The sequence below is a fragment of the Phascolarctos cinereus genome, unplaced genomic scaffold, assembly GCF_003287225.1.
Source record: "Phascolarctos cinereus isolate Bilbo 61053 unplaced genomic scaffold, phaCin_HiC Scaffold_3;HRSCAF=262, whole genome shotgun sequence".
Classification (NCBI taxonomy): Eukaryota; Metazoa; Chordata; class Mammalia; order Diprotodontia; family Phascolarctidae; genus Phascolarctos; species Phascolarctos cinereus.
In genome coordinates this window covers 188,586,547-188,605,202 of record NW_027555736.1, presented here as the reverse complement: position 1 = coordinate 188,605,202, position 18,656 = coordinate 188,586,547, and the positions used below count along the sequence as shown (strand labels likewise).

Here is an 18,656-nt window from a genome sequence, read left to right as displayed (position 1 = left end):
CTTTTATCCATTTCTCAGTAAAAAGGTGATTTAAATAGATAGGATTGGAGCCGTTGTAATTGAACGCAGTGTTTTCTCATCTTTATCCTTTTTCTCATTTGGTATTAGGTTTTCTTTTTGCCCTCCCAGTTGGTGATCTGGAGGGACACAGACAATTGATTCTGAAATAATTCTCATTTCTATAATGCCTTAAGATTTACAAAACATATTTCACAACAGAGGTAGATAGTACGAATATTATTATCCTCATTTTTTAGATGAGGAAATGGAGGCCCAGGGATAGGCAGGGACCTACTCATCATCATATACTACTTAGGGCTGAGCCTGACCCAGAGACCTTTCCCCTACACAGTGCTGTCTCAGACTTGCTCCTTCATTTATAATCGGTTGTTAATATCTGCTAATATCTAATCAGTTTCATTTTTTGTTATATCTAGTGTTTTTTCTTATTTTGAAGAATGTATGATATAGAGGCATGAAGTCTATTTTTTAAAAAATAAAACTATAGATTCGTTTTATTTTTACATGCATTTGCAAATAAACTGTAAATAAATCTGACTCTCTTCTACCCCCCCCCCGCAATCAATCCCTAAAATAAAATTCTTATCATAAACTTGATGGTCCAACAAAATAAATTCCCACATTGGTCATGCCAGAAAAATCTATGCTTCTCCTCTGCATTTTAAGTACGTCACCTCTCTGGTAAGGAGGTGACGACCATGTTTCATCTTGTGTCTTCTGGAGTTATGGTTATTATTGCACCAATTGGAATTTTAAAGTCTTTCAACACTGTTTTTCTCTATAATGTTGTATAAATTGTTCTAGTTCTGCTTACTTTGCTTTGCATCATTTCATAGAGGTCTTCCCTCTGAAACTATCCATTTCACCATTTCTTTTTTTTCTTTTTGCTAGGCAGTGGGGTTAAGTGGCTTGCCCAGGATCACACAGCTAGTAGGTGTTATATGTTCGAGGCCGTATTTGAACTCAGTTCCTCCCTAATCCAGGGCCGGTGATCTATGCACTGCACCACCTAGCTGCCCTTCATCATTTCTTATAGTACAATAATATTCTATTACATTAATATACCACAATTTGTTTCACCATTGCCCAATAAGAGGACACTTTCTTACTTTCCAGTTTTTAGCTACTACAAAAAAAGCTGCTATAAATGTTCTTGTATCTATGGGGTTTTTTTCCTTCTTTCTTTGATTTCTTTGGGACTATAGGTCTAGTAATGGCATAGTATCGGGTATGCTCAGTTTAGTAACTTTTTGGGCATAGTTCCAAATTACTTGCCAGGAAGGCTAGATCAGATCACATTTCCACTAAAAGTTCACTAGGGAGGCATGAAACTTCTAAGTAATCTACAAACTTTAACTTCTAAGCCTCCACAAAAGTACCACTTTGATGAGTTGATCAAGGTTAGAATATAGGATCTCAGGGGAGAGACTAAATTTTGCTCAGAAGACTTCAGAGAAGTCTGAAGACAGGCAATAATAACATTCAAATATGAAGAATTAAAGAATTACTGCACATAGTGTGGTATAGTGCTGGACACACAATAGGCACTTAATAAATGCTTATTGACTAGTGGAATAAAATCATGAATTTGCAAAGTTGGATGGGACTATTAGAAATTTTACTAGGTTTTTTAATAACCTCATTAAGACTGCTGTGGGCAGAAAAGTGAGCCTAAGAAGGATTTAATTTAGATAAAAGGAAAATTCTTGACAATGAGGTATGTCAAACTTTAAAATGAATTAAACACATGGAATAATGGAATATTCTTCTCTGCAAGTCTTTAAAGACAGGATAGTTTTATTTATCTGATATGATGTAAGTAAAGTGTTACCTGAATGTACTTTGATTGACTAGATAAATCCCCCCCACCTCCCCCTCCCCCCTTCCCATGGTCCCCCTGCAACCCTAACAGTCAGTAAGAGTATTTTGCTCACAATGGCCTACAATGGAGACAACCACTTTGTCTGGAGTATTTTCTAATTCAAGCTGTTGTAGATAATTTAGTGATTAATTATTGATGGAGTATAATTGCATAGGACCTAAAAAGGCATTTAATATTTTTTCCAGTTTTTCCAGCTATCATATTGGTTAGAAATGGGAAGTACCTTGACCTTTTTGTCTTTATCTGAGGAACAAAGTCTTAAGGATAAGCAATGAAGAAGTATTAAGAAAAGAGTTAGCATCCATCTCCTCTTCATTCACAAGGATATTGCCCTAAACAAGCCCTTATCACCTATTGCTTGGACTATTTCAGTAGCCTGCTAATTAGTCTTCTTGGCTCAAATCTCTCTTTTCTCCAATTCATACTACATATTCTTGACAAAGTAAGATGACCGCACTTCTTTTTTGCTCAGTAAACTCCAGTGTCTCCCTATTGTCTTGAGGACAGAATACAAACTCCTCTGTTTTACATTTAAATTCATTTACAGTTTGGCTCAATCATGCTTATGATATATTTCTCCCCTTAATTCAGAACTCTAACCCTGCTGTCCTAACTGATGAGTGATTCACTTACGATGGTTGGCTTACTTGGGCCTCTACACTTAAGTCAGGCTCTAGTCATGCTTCACTGTATTTCTCAGTCATCTTTTCTTTTATTTATTTAATAGTGTATTATTGTTTTAATTTTCCCATGTCCCCTACAACATTTGCCATTTTCTTTTTCTGTCATATTAGCCAGTCTGACAGGTGTGAGGTAGTAGCTCAGAGTTGCTTTAATTTGCATTTCTCTCATCAATAGTGATTTAGAGCATTTTTTTATATGACTTTGATTGCTTTCATAGCTTTGATTACTTTGTCTGAAAAATACCTGTTCATATCTTCTGACCATTCATCAGTTGAGGAATGGATCTTATTTCTATAAATTTGATTCAGTTTTCTATGTGTTTGAGAAATGAAGTCTTTATCGGAGAAGCTCACTATAATTTTTTTTTCACAATAATGATTACCAACTACGTATTTTCCTCCATCTTATTCCCCCCACCCCCGTTTATCTTACTCTCTCTTTTTACCCTATTCATTTTCAAAAGTGTTTTACTTCTGACTTTTACCTCCCTCAAACTGCCCTCCCTTCTGTCAGCTTTCCCACTCCCCTACTTCTCTTATCCCCTTCCTTTCCTCCTTTCCTGTATAAGATAGATTTCTACACCCAACTGTGTGTGTATATTATTCCCTCTTTGAGCCAATTCCAATGAGAATAAGGTTCACGTGCTCCCCTCCCTGCTTCCCCCATTTCCCCCTTCATTGTAAAATCTCTTTCAGGACTTTTTTATGTCAGATAATTTATCCCATTCTGCCTCTCCTTTTCCCCTTCTCCCAGTGTATTCTTCTTTCTCATCCCTTAATTTTATTTTTTAAGATAATCATACCATCACATTCAACTCATACCTCTGCTTTCTGTCTATACTCCTTCTGACTACCCTAATAATGAGGAAATTTTTAGGGATTATAAATATAATCTTCCCATGCAGGAATATAAACAGTTTAACCTTATTGAATCCCTTATGATTTCTCTTTCCTGTTTACCTTTTTATGCTTCTCTTGCGTCTTATATTTATTTATTTTTGCTTTTTGCTAGGCAGTTGGAGTTAAGTGACTTGCCCAAGGTCACACAGCTAGTAAGTATTATGTGTTATGTGTCTGAGACCAGATTTGAACTCAGGTCCTCCCGACTCCAAGGCTGAAGCGCTATTCACTGTGCCACCTAGCTGCTCCTATTGACTCTTGTATTTAAAAATAAAATTTTCTATTTAGCTCTGTTCTTCTCATCAGGAATGCTTGAAAGTCCTCTATTTAATTGACTATCCATTTTACCCCCTGAAAGATTATACTCAGTTTTGCTGAGTAGGTGATTCTTGGTTGTAATCCTAGTTCTTTTGCCCTCCAGAATATCATATTTGAAGCCCTCTGATCCTTTAAAGTAGAAGCTGCTAAATCTTGTGTTATCCTGACTATGGCTCCATGATATTTGAATTGTTTCTTTTTGGCTGCTTGCAGTATTTTCTCCTTGATCTGGAAGGTCTGGAATTTGGTGATGATTGGTGGATTTTTTCAATTTCTATTTTACCTTCTGGTTCTAGAATATCAGGACAGTTTTCCTTCATAATTTCTTGAAAGATGATGTCTAGGCTATTTTATTTATTTATATGTTTTTTGGCAAGACAATTGGGGTTAAGTGACTTGCCCAGGGTCACTTAGCTAGTTAGGCTCTTTTTTTGGATCATGACTTTCAGTTTGTCCAATAATTCTTAAATTATCTCTCCTGGATCTATTTTCCATTGTTTTTCCATGTTCTTCTATTTTTCAATCTTTTGATTTTGTTTGATTGTTTCTTAATGTCTCATAAAGTCATTAGCTTCCACTTGCCCAGTTCTAACTTTTAAGGAATTATTTTCTTTAGTGAACTTTTGTACCTCCTTTTCCATTTGGCCAATTCTACTTTTTCAGGAGTTCTTCTCTTCAGTGAATTTTTGTATATCTTTTTTCATTTGGCCAATTCTGCTTTTCAAGGCATTCTTCTCTTCATTGGATTTTTGTGCCTCTTTTACCATTTAGCCTGTCCTGTTCTTTAAGGTGTTATTTTCTTCAGTATTTTTTTAGTGCCTCCTTTACCAAGCTATTGACTCTTTTCCCCATGATTTTCTTGCATCATTCTCACTTTTCTTCCCTTTACCTCTCTTACTTGATTTTTAAAATTCTTTTTGAGCTCTTCCATGGCTTGAGACCAATTCATATATTTTTTTGAGGCTTTGGATGCAGGAATTTTGATGTTTCTGTCTTCTTCTGAATATGTGTTTTGATCTTCCTTGTCACCATAGTAATTTTATAAATTTCAGAAATTTTTTCTGTTATTTGCTCATTTTCCAGCCTATATCTTGACTTTTAACTCTATGCTAAAGTGGGGCTGTGCTTCCCAAGTGAAGGGGTCACTGTCCCAAGCTTCACGTTTTTTGTGCAGCTGTTTTCAGAGGCAGTTCTGGGGACCTGTAAGTTTTTGGCTTGTCCAAGGTGGTATGATCTAGGGACAGGTGTGTTTACTACTCTCCTGTACTGAGCACTTGTTTGTGAGCTACCACAAGTACTCTTTTCAGCACTGTAACTGTGACCAGGGTCCCTGCTCCCCTTCAGCCACAAACTTTGGTGTGCTAGTGGTTCTTCTTGCACTTGGACTAAGACCCACTACTGTGACCCAGAACCAGGTGCAATGCAACAGAATCCTGCCCCTGGTGCCAGCAAAGGGACCCCTGTAAATTTCCTTCTCACCCATTACCCCATCCCCTTAGTGTCTGTGGGCTGAGAGGTCTGGAAACTGCCAGTGCTGCCACTGATTCATTCCCCAGAGTCCTGCTCCTGGTTTGTGGGGCCTAGTCTGCATTGGCAGGGCCTAGGCTAGACTGAGCTCCTCTCTCACCCTGGTGCAACATACCTTTCCTGACATACCTTCTAAGTTGCCTTGGGCTGGAAAATTGTTTTACTCTGTCCTTTTGTGGATTCTGTCACTCTAGAATTTGTTTAGAGTCATTATTTGGGGGCATTTGGAGGGGTTTGGGGGAGAGCTCAGGTGAGTCCCTGTCTTTACTTCACTATCTTGGTTGTGTCCCCCTGCCATCTTTTCTCCAGCAACCTTGCTGGATCATTACCCTGCCCCTGTCTACTTCCCCCACCCCACGCTTTCTAGTAATCAAATCAACTCTGCCATCACTTCTAGAAAGTGTATGTCAGTCTACTACCTTGTGGCTCAGTGCACTGTCCTCATGATTTTCTAAATCAAAATACTCTTCCTTGGCCCTCTTTCTCCTGTGTGTGTATGGTCTCCCCAATTAGAATGTACGCTCCTTAAAGGCAGGGCCTGTCTTTGTATTTCTAGCTCTTAGTAACAGGCACAAAGTGAATGCTTAATAAATGCTTATTCATTCATTCATTCACTCTACAATGCAGACAAATAGGATTGCTTATTGTTCCTTATATACGGCATCCATCTTAACTGATGCCTGGGAAGAACTTTTTCACCTTTACTTCTTAGAATTCCTAGGTTCCTTCACGCTTAAATGAAAAGCCACCTCCTAGAAGAGTTTTTTCTGATCTCTTGGGTGAGTAGTGGCTTGCCCTATCCCCTCCCAATGAAATTATCTTGGGGACGGAAGGAGCAGGAGGTGACAGTAGGGGAGAGAGGGACAGAGATATGGAGGAGAAAGAGCTGGTTTATTAACTTGCTTTGATAAAACACAAGTCTGTCAACCAATTATCTTGAGTTCCCTGTGTCTCCTTAGTGCCATGTGAGCCATACCCACATTTCATTAGGAGGTGCCCCTTAGGTGCTTCCAAACAAAGAGTTATGCTGTATAATGTCATCGAATTGGCTGGGGAACTCATCAAATTGATCAGGGACTCATTTGACTGAGCAATCTGCCCATCCCTCCTACCACACCCACACTCCCCCCTTCCTCTCCCCATCTCCATCCTCTTACAAACACACACAATATCACACTAACAATTTTTACCAAGCTGCAAAGACTTTCAGTATTTCCCCTTCTTCTTGGGGATTTAGCTTGTTAGTAGATTTTCATAGCTTCCACACCTTCTACAGGACCCTGGCATTATAATTGACATTATGAGGGGCAGCATCTACCCCCTTCTTAACAACAGAATCCTCACAAAGCCAGAAAGAGGGTAGCGTTGCATGTTGATAATGATCCTGTTTGTCTTCTAGGTTAGTGCAGAGAGGCTTCTCCCCAGAAGGTTGGCCACCAGGTGATTTTTTTTTTGTTGCCATAGCAACTCAGGAAGTACTCTCTATTAAGGTGTGTTAGTGAGTTGTGTTAGAGGTGGTGGGGTTACATTCCACACCAGTGGATGGAGTACTCACATCTATGAAATCACAGGTCTTTTGAAGCATTGTTGTTATTATTTGGAGAAGGGTGGTTCCTAGCCAGGGGATGCTTGAGAACAAAGCTCAGTTGCCTCTATATTCTTTAGCTTGTGAGGAAAAATTATATTTCTCCTAATCAATGACTTCAGGAAACTCATTCCAAGTGGCTTAGGACTGACTGGATTTTGCTCCTTTAGCACTTTTGTTTGATCTGACTTTGGATGGTGTTCTCATTGAGTGAAGAAAAGAATAATTTGAAAGTCAATGATTAATATCTATTGATAGTAGAAATGAAGGCTTCTAGAAAAAGATACTTAATTATTTCCAGGTCATTAGCTCACTACTAAATTAGTTGCATTTGAAGGTCCCTGTGTTACATTCTGGTGCTTTCCTTTATGTTTTTGCACCTGGCAAACCATTCTAGACAGTACCAATTTAGAGACAGTAGAGAGGGTTGGTGGTAGGTAGTGAAACCTCAGCTTAGTTCATGTTATCAACTAATAGGGTTCACATAGGGTCAATAAGGTATTTACCAGAATGGGGCCTCATTTTTGCAGGGCTATGTCTAAATATTTCTGAGCCTGTGGCAGGAATGTAATACTTATTGCCATCCATCTCACTTCCATCCATATCGTAAGTCATGAAAATAACATGAGTACTAGCCGATATCAAGGTCTTGCTTTAGGTTTGCTGAGTGCTTTATGCCCCTTACCTCATTTGAGCCTCACAACAGACCCTTGGGGAAGGTACTACAGCTATTAGTTCCATTTTACAGATGAGGAAACTGGTATTGAGGTTGCTCACAATCATAAATACTTCCTTAGCTTGTGGTCAGAATTTCTACAGACATGCGTCATCTGCAAGACTCGCCCAACCCCCCTCCTCCCCCCCCAATATCAGAAAGGCAACATCAATCTTTGTCTTCAATACAAAAGGAACACTACTGGTGTTCAGACCTCACAAAGGGAGGTAGGCATAGCATGTTGGAAACTGTAGACTGCAAATTCCAGCCCTGTGAAAGATAGGGTAGCAGAGGTGGAGGAGTAGGTTTGAGGTTTGCAAGCAGGGACCGGTTAGAGAAATGTAACCTCAAGGGGCTCTCATATTCTGAAGGGGCCCCTGAGGGGCAGACAGGACTCTGACTTCATGAAGACTCCTGTAGAAGTCCAGACTTTAGAGAAAGCCAACAAAGCCCTCATTCTGTGCAGTCTTTCCACCTTCCTAAGGCATTGGCCATTTACATTCTGCTTACCGGGTCCCATTAAAGGGAGCCCCTTTGACAGTTCCCTAGGGGCCTTCAAAGGGGAAGCCAAAGGCAGGGAACAGAAGAGGGTCTTCTGTTTGTGAAAAGATAAAAGCAGCTCATGCTGGAGGCAGGGGAATAGACTGCATGACCCCTCAAGGTCCCTTCAGTTCAAGGATTTTCTGTCATTCTCTGGCAAAACTAGAGGGGGGAAAGGGCCAGGGGAAACCTCCATGCTGCCATGGTAACACGCCGCTGTCTTCCCTCTTCTTGCGCGGGGGCGGGGCCCTGGGGCCAGTTGGCTTATTAGTGGCGGTGCGCACTGAGTGACAGGCGCCCCCAGCCAATGGGCGACGCTAGTAGCGTGACGCGCGACGGGAAGAGGGGCTGGTTGTGGCGGTGGCGGCGGCGGCAGCCTCGGTAGCGGCGGCGGCGTTAGCGGTAGTAGCGGCGACGACTTGCGGGGGGACCGAGCCGCGGCCTGTGCAGCGTGCTGAGACCCTCGCGGCCACCCTCCCGCCGGGATGCCTGGTACTGGCGGGAGAGGAGAAGGAAAGAAAGAAAAACAGAGAGAGGCTGCCGGCTGAGACGGGGAGGGGAGTGGAGGGAGGCCGGGAGGGTGGCTGGCCGAAGGGGGCGGGGTGGCAAGCATGGCGGCCGTGACGGCGAAAGGGCTGGAGGGACCTGGGGAAAGGAGTGGGGGCGGCGGGGTGGTCGCGGGGGGAGGCGGGGCGGGAGGGGAAGGGGCTTTGGCCAAGGAGGGAGGGGAGGGGCCTGGCGGGAGAAGCGAGCTGGGGCCGGGGGCGCCGCCGAGGGGCCTCGGGGGAGGCGGGGTCGGCGCTGGCGGCAGGAGAGAAGCGAAGCGAAGAGAAGAGGGGTCTTCTAGGGAAGGTGAAGGGAGAGGAGCGCCGGCGGGGGGGAGGCAGGCCGAGGGGCGGGGGCTGCGAGGTCCGGGAGGAGGGGGCCTTCGACTCCAGGGAAAATGCCATTTCCACATTGGAGGAAGGCGGGCAGGCGGGCGGGCAGGATCCGCTCCGGAGGGTTTTTTGTCCTTCCCTGGCCTCCTTGAGGCTCCTACCCCGGGAAGAGTTAGATCGGCGGGTAGCACACTGCTCAATCCTCGGCTCTCCTGTTCATTCTAGGGGAACAGATGGACCCTCCTGAGAGTCAGGTGGATTCAGATTTCTCCCAGCAAGGGACACCTTGCCTGATCATCGAAGACTCCCAACCTGAAAGCCAGGCTCAGGAAGATGATTCTGGTTCTCACTTTAGCGTGCTATCCAGGCACCTTCCCAATCTGCAGACCCACAAAGAGAGCCCTGGGCCGGTGAGTTGAAAATCCTTGATTGAGGATGATTGGATAGGATTTTTTCTTTTTCTTCTTTCTTTTGACTAGCCAGAAAGCATGGGTACATTGGATAGCTATAGCTTTTGGTTAGGATGTAGGAAATCGGGGAGCTTGTAGGGGTATGTTGCCCAGCAGTCTGCCTCTTAGTCCATTGTTGAGAACCAGAAGGTGGAGATATTGAAATCTGTTTGCTTTTTAGGATGTTGTGGCAGACCCTGAACAAACAGCTGGAGAAGAAAAAGGAGACAGTAACAATGAGTTCATGGAAGGCATGAAAGAACACAAATCTGCAGGTGAGGGAGTTCTGTTCTGTTGGATTTTTTTGCTTGTTGCTGCTAGGCCAATTAAAAATTAGAATGATATGCTTGTATATTAGCTTTAGGCATTGTGGCTATTTTTGTTGGAGTCTGAATTTGCTTGGGTTTGTGGGTAAGTGCCTTTTGTACTGAAGTCTAATTACTTATTTTTTTTTCCCTTTTACCCTATAATCCATAGATTCTTCTTCTTTGGACGCAGGAAATACCAGAAGTCAGATCATTGAACTTTTGCCTCAGCCCAGTAGGGAAAGCAGGTACATTGATGGTTTGATATTTATTTCAGTTTCTAAATTATCCTTTCTTATTTTCATTTTTTCTTTATACTTCCAGTACACATAGTAGGCATTTAGTAAAAATGCTTGTTGAATTGAATTCTTTTCTTACCTTAGACCTTAATCCCAGGAACAAAGAAATTAACCTAGGGACGTTTTAGACTTTCATGAACTGAGTAAGGAAATTTGTATTTGTTTTTCCAGTACAAGTAAAGTGAATTGTCTTTTGTGGAGCTAGTAACCATTCACATCTAACACTGTTCAAAGGTTGACCAAACTTAACCTGTTCATTATGAAATGAAACACATTCTCCCTATTAGATTTTTTTTCACATACTTAAGTATATGACTGGGTTTGGAGAGACTGTGTTCTGGAAGGGTGGTAAAAACTCTAAACAAAGCCTTGTTTTTTGTTTTTAATATGTATCTTATTTCTGAGGTCCTACCTATAGAATCAGGAAGACTTGGGTTGAGACCCCTGTCTGGTACATATAAATTGTGTGACCCTAAGGAATTTACATGATCTCTCAATGCTGTAGGCAACTCTCTGAAGAATATAAATTGCAGAAAAGATACCAACTTGCATTAATAGAAGGAATTTTCTCATTTAGGAAGTTTATTAATGAAATTGCAGGTCCAGTCATTTAACCCATCTTCTTTAAAAAAAAAAATTAATCAGACTCAAAGATGACAGAATTCTACAGGAGAATCCAATAGAAATTAAGAGAGGCCTAATCAAGATGTAGATGAAAGCAGGTTTTTTTCCACTGGATTTTAATAAAAATAGTTTTACTCTATATCTTTAGTACTTTACTTTTTAAGCATCATGATTCACTGGGACACTCATAAATGTGGAAAGCTTTTGGGAAATTTTATGAGATAGTAAAAAAGCAACTTTTTAAAATCATATTTAAAAATTTTGAGGAGCTTCATGAGGAAACATGGAATTTTGTTTTACTTTATTTTATCTATTTGAAAAATCTTTGAATAACTGAATGTCCTCAAATTAGTATCTCCTCCTTTTATGGTTCATCCTTCTCCTCCCTTCCTATTATCTTTAACACAGTCTTATAGTTTAAAAAAAATTCTGCTTGCAGATTTTTTTATCTTTGGACATGAATTTTCATTTCCCTGGTTTTGTTTTTTTATTTGAGGTTTTATTGCCCCAGAATTTTTCAGGTATATTTCTGTGCTTTACCTTTCTGAAAATCCTTATTTGATATTTTTTTCATTGTGTAGATTATGTCGACTCTCCAAATTTATATTACTCTTTTTTAACACAGAAAGTTACAGCTTTGTCACTTGAATCACCACAGAAGTACTCTGGTTCTATACTGTATTCATTCTTGGATCTGGCACTAAAATAAAATCTCCATGAGTTTTCTCCTGTTTCACAGATTGACTTTTTCACTGTATTTGTGCTTATACAGGCCGTCTCTGTCTAGTTCTCAAAAATCTTTTCACCTGGAAGACAAGATTTTTATTTAGATTACTCATACTGATTTTCAATCCTCTTTTCATGCTCATTCTAAGGAAATATTATTAGCTCATGTGTCTTTATAGTGTCTATCTCTTGATTCTATACAGTGTGGTTTTTTTTTTTTTGAGTATTTATTGGCTTCCTGCAGAAAGTGGCAGTGAAGGGAAATATTTTTTATTTTCTCCAATTTGCTTAATGGACATTGGCAAGTAGAGAGACTGAATTCAAAGAATACTTTGTGTAGAGTTTGTTCTGATGTATTTTATGTCACTTCACTGATAATTTCAGCAGCATCCTTGGGATAACAGTAGTGGCTGATTCTACTGCAGAGGAAGAGGAGAAGGAAGAAGATCCTGCAGATTGTACTACGCATTCGGTTGGTGCTGAAGGTAACCTTCTGAATTTTTCAGAGCAGTAAATTAAGTTCTTCTTATATGAACTTCAAAAGTCTGTAGTTTTCTCTCTTCGATTAGATTAGATATCTCATCAGGTGTTTTGTTAGCTTTGGATTGGGAGTGATGATTACAAAAATTTACTCTTTGTAGATATTCTATCTAATACTGCATTTAGGAATTACTATCTTATTGCATTTATTGTGTTGAGTGTTAATTCATTCCTTCAACTCTTTTTCTTCTTGAAAATTTTCTGGGGGGCATGCTTTGTAAGATATCAGTTGCTGGGAGTTGGGTGAGCAGAGATATGATTGTTTAGGGTATTAGAGTTATTAGGGTTTTTTCACTAACAAGTCTTGTCTTAGATTTTTACATAAGATAGTTTTTCTTTTATGACTTTTATGGTGCTTTTATTTTTGTTATTTTGGTTGAGTTGAGGAAAATCTATCTGTCAGGAATGAGTTGTGATCCAGTAGACTTGATAGTCTCCCTTTTGCATAGTGTGGCCACTTATATAATGAATGCATGATATCTTGGGATGATGTATGATTTTGGGGTATTGGGTCCTATAGATACTGGTTCATCACAGTTGGGCTTTGGGGCCTTGGAGCTCTCACAGAGCCAGGATGTTGAGGAGCAAACTATACCATATGAAGAAGACAAAGAACAACAGCTGCAGCCAGAAACCAAGGAGTCTAATCCTCTCAACCTCTCTAATGTAGATGCAAATATCGGTATGTAACAAGTTCCCTGGGGGTTGGCACTGTTATAAAACTGTTTCCCTCCACATCAGATGTTATTTTCTTTGACAGTGGTTATTCTTCCTATTTTTGCCCTTTTAAACAAGTTTTATCTCTGCCCAAAGTGAGGTTCAAATTATTGCTAGCATCATGCTAGGTAGTACTGGAGCACTAATCTTATACAAATTGAGTCCTGTTGAAGTGTGTTGTATTAGTGGTTCCATTATTGGAATGCAGTCATGCTTCAAAACCTTGATACTGGGTGAAATAATATTACTAGGGGTGGTTGGTTACATAGGAACAATGTTATAAATATTATACATTGATAATCAGCTGAATAATCTTACAGCAGGATTTATCAGTATTCTGGTAGGATTCAATTAAAATGCATTATTATTGGTATTGTGTGAAGTGACATTGATCAGGACAAACCTTTTTGGCTTTTATCTATTATGCCCATGCACACTTCGAATTAGTCTGCTTTCCAGGAAAATCTTTATATTTTCTGTTTCGTTTCTTCTGACACACTGGGCATCTCTCTTCTCTTTTTCTTTCTTCCCCTGACAACATAAATTCATTTACTCCTAGAACCTGAAGAGGATAAACACGAAGATCATTCCATTGAAGATATACAAGTGGCAGTCCAGCAAGACACAGAGTCTGAGAGGTAACAGGAACTTTTATTTCTAAAGGGTTTTTAATCTTGTCTGACAGGGTTTGTGGTAATTTCATTTCACTAAGAAAAAAATTTAAAAATTTTAAAGTTTTCTTCATACTTTTAGTATTTCAGAGCCACAAGAAGCACTTTTTAGTATTCACAGCATTGTCAGTGGTCCTTACCTTGTATCTTGTAGCATATTATGAGGTGATACCATTTTGCATGCAAAACAAAAACCTAAACTTTTAGAGTCTCTCTTTTGAGTTGCTGTAATTTTTTTTTAACTCTGGTTTATCATACACTATCAGGGGATCAAGCCATTTTTAGAGTATAGGAACTTCATTTGGCTTTTAGGGTTGACAGTAGATTTTTAGTCACCTAACCCTGTTGCCATTCCGAGCATGACTTGATGATCTGTGTCTCCAACTTCTTTCCACCCTGACTATTGCTGCATATAGGCAAGTATATACTTTGGGAGATTTGGAGTATACTTTGGTATATTATGAAGCATTGGGCCTTTGCTGCATATGAAAGCATACCTTTTCTGTACCCCAAGAGACTCCCAGTTACCTTTTGATTCTCAGCTTCCCTTTAGACTGACAGTTTCTGGGCAGATTACAAGGATGTATACACTTTCTGAGATCTGTGGTAAATTTTGGACTCCAATCTTAACTAGGTAAGGTTAGAGTTAGGAAATGTTCCATGCCCTGTCTACCATGATTGTTGGGACCATAACATCTATACTTTTGGCTAGCAGGAGCTTGCATATACTTGGAAATAATGGGAATAATAATAGTTGGAGAGATGGGCCTGTAAAAACTTGCATTTTCAGAGAGAGAGCGAGAGAGAGTGTGTGTGCGAGAGAGCGACTGCACAAAAACTAGTAAGAGCTTGAACCAGAGAGAAGCTGCATTTTGTAGAGGAAAGCTTTTGGAATAATAGAATTTTTCTTTGGGCTTTGCTCAGAAAGTTATGTTCTAACAAGTTCTGTTGTAGGTTAGTTTGGGGACTAAAGGCCTTGGAAACTGGCAAGATCCAGTGGTCACAACATAAAGGAGTCAGTGCAGTAAGCTATGAAGAAAGAGGAAGAGAACCTGCTTTAGGAGAACTTTGGGCATGTGTGTGATAGGTAAGATGGGAAGGAATCAACAGAAGGTAGCATAAGTGGCTGTAGAAAGGAGCCAGAGGATACTTTAGTAGCAGGACTTTTTTAAAAAAGTAAGTTTTTGTTGATATTTTCTATTTCTGACATCACGGTGGTTATCCTATGTATCCTTCCTCCTGCCCCTCCCAGAGAACCAACCCATAACTTATTGATACATTGAAAAAGTTTGAAAATGCCTGTGGGCCTCCCATCTTCATGAAGCATTGGGTTGGGAGTGTCTTCTCATATCTCTTCATTTGAGTCCTGTTTGATCTTGATAGTTTTGTTACATTCGATTTTTTGGTGTGTCATTGTTCTTTCCATTTACATTGTTGTAGTTACTGCATGTATTGTTTTCTTGGCTCTGCTTACTTCACTCTGCATGGATTCATTTAGATCTTTCCATGCTTCTGTGTACAGTATTCATCACACACATCATTTTTTACAGCACATTAGTATTCCATCGTATTCGTATGCCACAATTTGTTTAGCCATCCCCCAATCAATGGACATTACTTTGTTTCTAATTCTTAGCTGTCACAAACAGTGATGAGTAGCAGCATTTATAACAGAGACTCACTTCTAGAATTAAGTAGAAGTTACTTCTACTCCAGTTAGCAGTTATTACGTATCTACTATATGTTCTGTCCTGAGGATAAAATAGTAAAAGCAAGATAATCCCTGCTTTCAGTGACTTTACTGGAGGAATACAGCTTAGAAAGAGATAAGTAAAGCTAAGGTAATTTGAGAAAGGAGAGAGCACTGAAATTGGAAGGTGTCATGAAAGAGCTTATAGGAGGTAGCACCTGAGGTGTGAGCCTTGGAGGAACATAAGGATTTTAAGAGGCAGAGGTGAAGATGGAATGGGTTTCAGGCATGGTGAATGTGTGGAGATGGAAGATAGAATACCAACTTTAGGGGACAGCTAACAGGCCGAATTTGTAGGAACGTAGCTTTGTAAGAAGGGAGTAATGTGAAGTTAATCTGGAAAGGTAGGTTGGAACAGGACTGTGGATGTCTGTAAAAGCCAAGCCAAAGAGCTTATATTTATCCTAGAGGCAGTAAGAAACCTGTAAAGGTTTTTGAGCAGGGGATAGCATGATCAGAACTATGCCTTAGTTTATTGTAGCAGCCTCATGGTTAGAGGATGATGTGAAGAAGAGAAGCACTAGAAGCTGAGGACCAGCTGGGTCTTCAGTTGGCTGTTGAAATCAGGCAATAGAGGATGAGGGCTTTTGGACTGGGTAGCTGCATAGGTGGTAAATGGGCAGATGAAAGAGATTTTGTGGACATAGGCCTGATAAGGCTTGGCAACTGATTGGATATTGGTGTTGAGGGAGAGGGAGAAATTTGTAGTTGTGAGACTCGGTAACTAAAAGGATGGTGTACCATTAAAAGAAATAGGGGAAATTCAGTTTTGGATCTGTTGAGTTTGAGATGCCAGTGGGATGCCGAGCCAGACAGGGATGTGTAGTGGGCTGTTGGCAGTGCAGGGCTGGAGTACAGAAGAATGGCGAGGACAGAATTTTTGCTTTCTGAGTTCGTTGTGTGTAGATGATGATTGAATTTGTGAGAGCAGAAGAAAGCCCTGTCAGAGTGTAAGTCAGAGAAGAGAAAAGGACACTTCTGGGATCACAGTTGCAAATTGTTGTCACTGTAATACAGATGTGGAATGCTTGTCCCATCTCTGTTTAACAGCAAACGTAATGGTAAGTGATCTTTTCTCCCAGACGAAACTATACATAAAATATGACAGTAGCCAGCAGAGGTGAACGGAGATTTCCTAATTAAGCTGTCCTATGAGAGATTGTATGAAAGGTGTCGAAACTAGGGCCAGGTGGGTGATGTAGGCTTTCTCCAGGTGAACTGTTGCCCTCTGTAGAAGCATTTTAATGTTTTCATCTACTTGTATGCTAGTAGTTAAAAAACAGCTTGGTGAAGTGGATAAAATCCTTCAAGTCTTGCCTCAGATCCGTACTGTCTGTATGACTGGGCAAGTCACTTAACTCCCAGTATCCTAGGAAGTTTCTCTAAGACTATTAGATGTTAGAACAGCTACCCATCTGCATTGGTAGAGGGAATTTCCTCCCTGAAAGCTCCCTTTACCAGTGAAATCCCAGGTCCAGGCAGAGGCTCTAGTAAATGCAGCTTTAAGAGGAGCTATACTCCTTATAGGGAATATATTGTTTACATGTCTAGGAATTAACATTTTTTTTTACTTGGATGTTTTAATAAAAAGTTGAAATATTTGAATTTAGAAATTATTTTATTGATCTGAATTTTGCAGGTCAGAGAATATGCCTTCTATTCCACAAATACCTCTTACCTATATGGAAGCCAAGATCCAACTTTCTGCCCAGGAACTGCTGGAAGGTGAATTGCAAGTTCAGAAATCACCTGAGTCTGAGATTTTGTCAACCCAGGAAGACATGTTTGAGCAGAGTAGTAGAACAGGTATGCTTAGTACCTTTCCCTTATTTTTAAGGCAGGGTGGTACAGGGGAGAGAGTACTAGGTTTGGAGGCCTGAACATCTTAACTCAACTCCTTATTGACACATAATAGCTATATGAACCTGGATAAGTCAGGTAACTCTCTGCCTGTCTCAATTGACTCCCTGTGACTTACCTACCAAATCACAGATGAATTGTTGGGGGAGAGATTTCCTATACTGGAAGTTGCCCATGAAGACAAAATCACAGATCCCTTTGTGTGTTTGCTTACATTTTCCTCAAGATACACGCTTATAGTATTTCTGTGCTAATACTATATCATTTTCAGTAGAGATACTGATACAAGATGGGAGAAACACTGATTTTAAAGGAGTTGTAGATTAGATTGGGAATATTTGTTAAAGAGACTTTGATTCAAGAAAAATCATTCTGAAAGAAAGTGTTTTCTTAGCTAAACATTGAGGACTTTCTAGATAATTATTACTGTTAATTTTTATGGCACTTGATATACTGTTTATGGGTATCTGTATAATATACATGTGTATATAAGCACTTATTTAGGCAGTCTACTTGTTCTAATATTATCACCATAACAACATTCGACATTGAAGGAAATTGAGGTTTAGTTTTTTTGGCTAGGTAGTGGGGTTAAGTGACTTGCCCAGGGTCATACAGCTAGTAAGTGTTAAGTGTCTTGAGACTGGATTTCAACTCAGGTCCTCTTGAGTCCAGGGTTGGTGCTGTATCCACTGTGCCACCTTGCTGCCCTGACGTTTAGTTTTAAGAAAGTGTCAGAACTGAGATTGTCGGTAACTGTGCAAAGTATCAGTTGCTTGAGTTCTGAATTCCATGGTGGTTGGCTCAGTGAATCACTTTACTTTCAACTCAGTGGTCTCTCAGTGATCTGAGGTGAAATGAAAAGAGGGTTTCTGATTATACAAAGACTATTCTTTATGTGTCCTCATACCTAAATATGGAGCAGAAGGCATTTGAGAACCTGGTGTGTAGCAGCAATAGTCAACCAGCCTCTTTTGAGTAAATCTATGCTGTGGGAGATAAGACTGATGTCTGGTTATAAATCCCACAGTAGCTGTCTGTACATGTTATCAAGAAGCTTCTCAAGAATTAACTGAATTTAGTGCCCTTGCTAGCTCTCTAAAAATTTAGGATAGTGGATTTACATACACATTTTGGTTTCTGAAGTTTCTAGTGTCATTTCATGTCTCACATTAGTCCTCTGATAACTTAAAAAAAGGGGAAGAAAAGGCTGCAGTTCTTTTTGTTGACATCACCACTGCCAAAGTTTTATAGTTTACTGTCCCAGCAGATTTTCAAGTCTGGAAGAGAAAAGATCATAGGATCCTAACTTTAGAGGTGGAAGGAATCTTCGAGTTTTATTTAGTCCAACCACTTTATTTTATCCTCTTTATTTTATAGATGATGAAACTGAAGCTGAGACACATTAAGTGGCTTGAACCCAGGTCCTTTAACTCCAAATTCATGGCTTCTAAAATGTGATTTGAAGCAGTTATATAAGGGTCTTCGTATGCTTGCCAGTTGAAAACTCCATTTTGTTTTGGACAAAGTGGCTTAGTTACTCTGAAGGCAAATAAATAATTTAGGGTAATATAGCAGTCTAAAAATGCTTTGTAGTTCTTTAATTTATCTTTGCAGCAGCCCTGTGAGGTAATTAAGTGGCAAATGTTGGGCTCTTCCTTTCTGA

The 18,656-nt window shown here is 40.0% G+C and overlaps 1 protein-coding gene across 4 annotated transcripts in view; it reads left to right on the top strand.

Moving 5' to 3' along the window:
* Positions 1–18,656, top strand: part of TP53BP1 (tumor protein p53 binding protein 1) — a 179,864-nt gene that overhangs the window by 51,500 nt on the left and 109,708 nt on the right. Inside the window, exons 1-8 of one of the 4 annotated variants that reach the window (XM_021009177.2) lie at positions 8,521–8,663; positions 9,275–9,459; positions 9,680–9,773; positions 9,976–10,051; positions 11,837–11,937; positions 12,513–12,674; positions 13,269–13,347; positions 16,770–16,936. In XM_021009177.2, the coding sequence (XP_020864836.1) occupies positions 8,657–8,663; positions 9,275–9,459; positions 9,680–9,773; positions 9,976–10,051; positions 11,837–11,937; positions 12,513–12,674; positions 13,269–13,347; positions 16,770–16,936 (871 nt within the window). In that variant the 5' untranslated portion in view covers positions 8,521–8,656. Of the gene's footprint in view, positions 1–8,520; positions 8,664–9,274; positions 9,460–9,679; positions 9,774–9,975; positions 10,052–11,836; positions 11,938–12,512; positions 12,675–13,268; positions 13,348–16,769; positions 16,937–18,656 lie in introns of those variants that run through there. The other 3 variants (XM_021009175.2, XM_021009174.2, XM_078151368.1) reach the window with 3 other exon arrangements.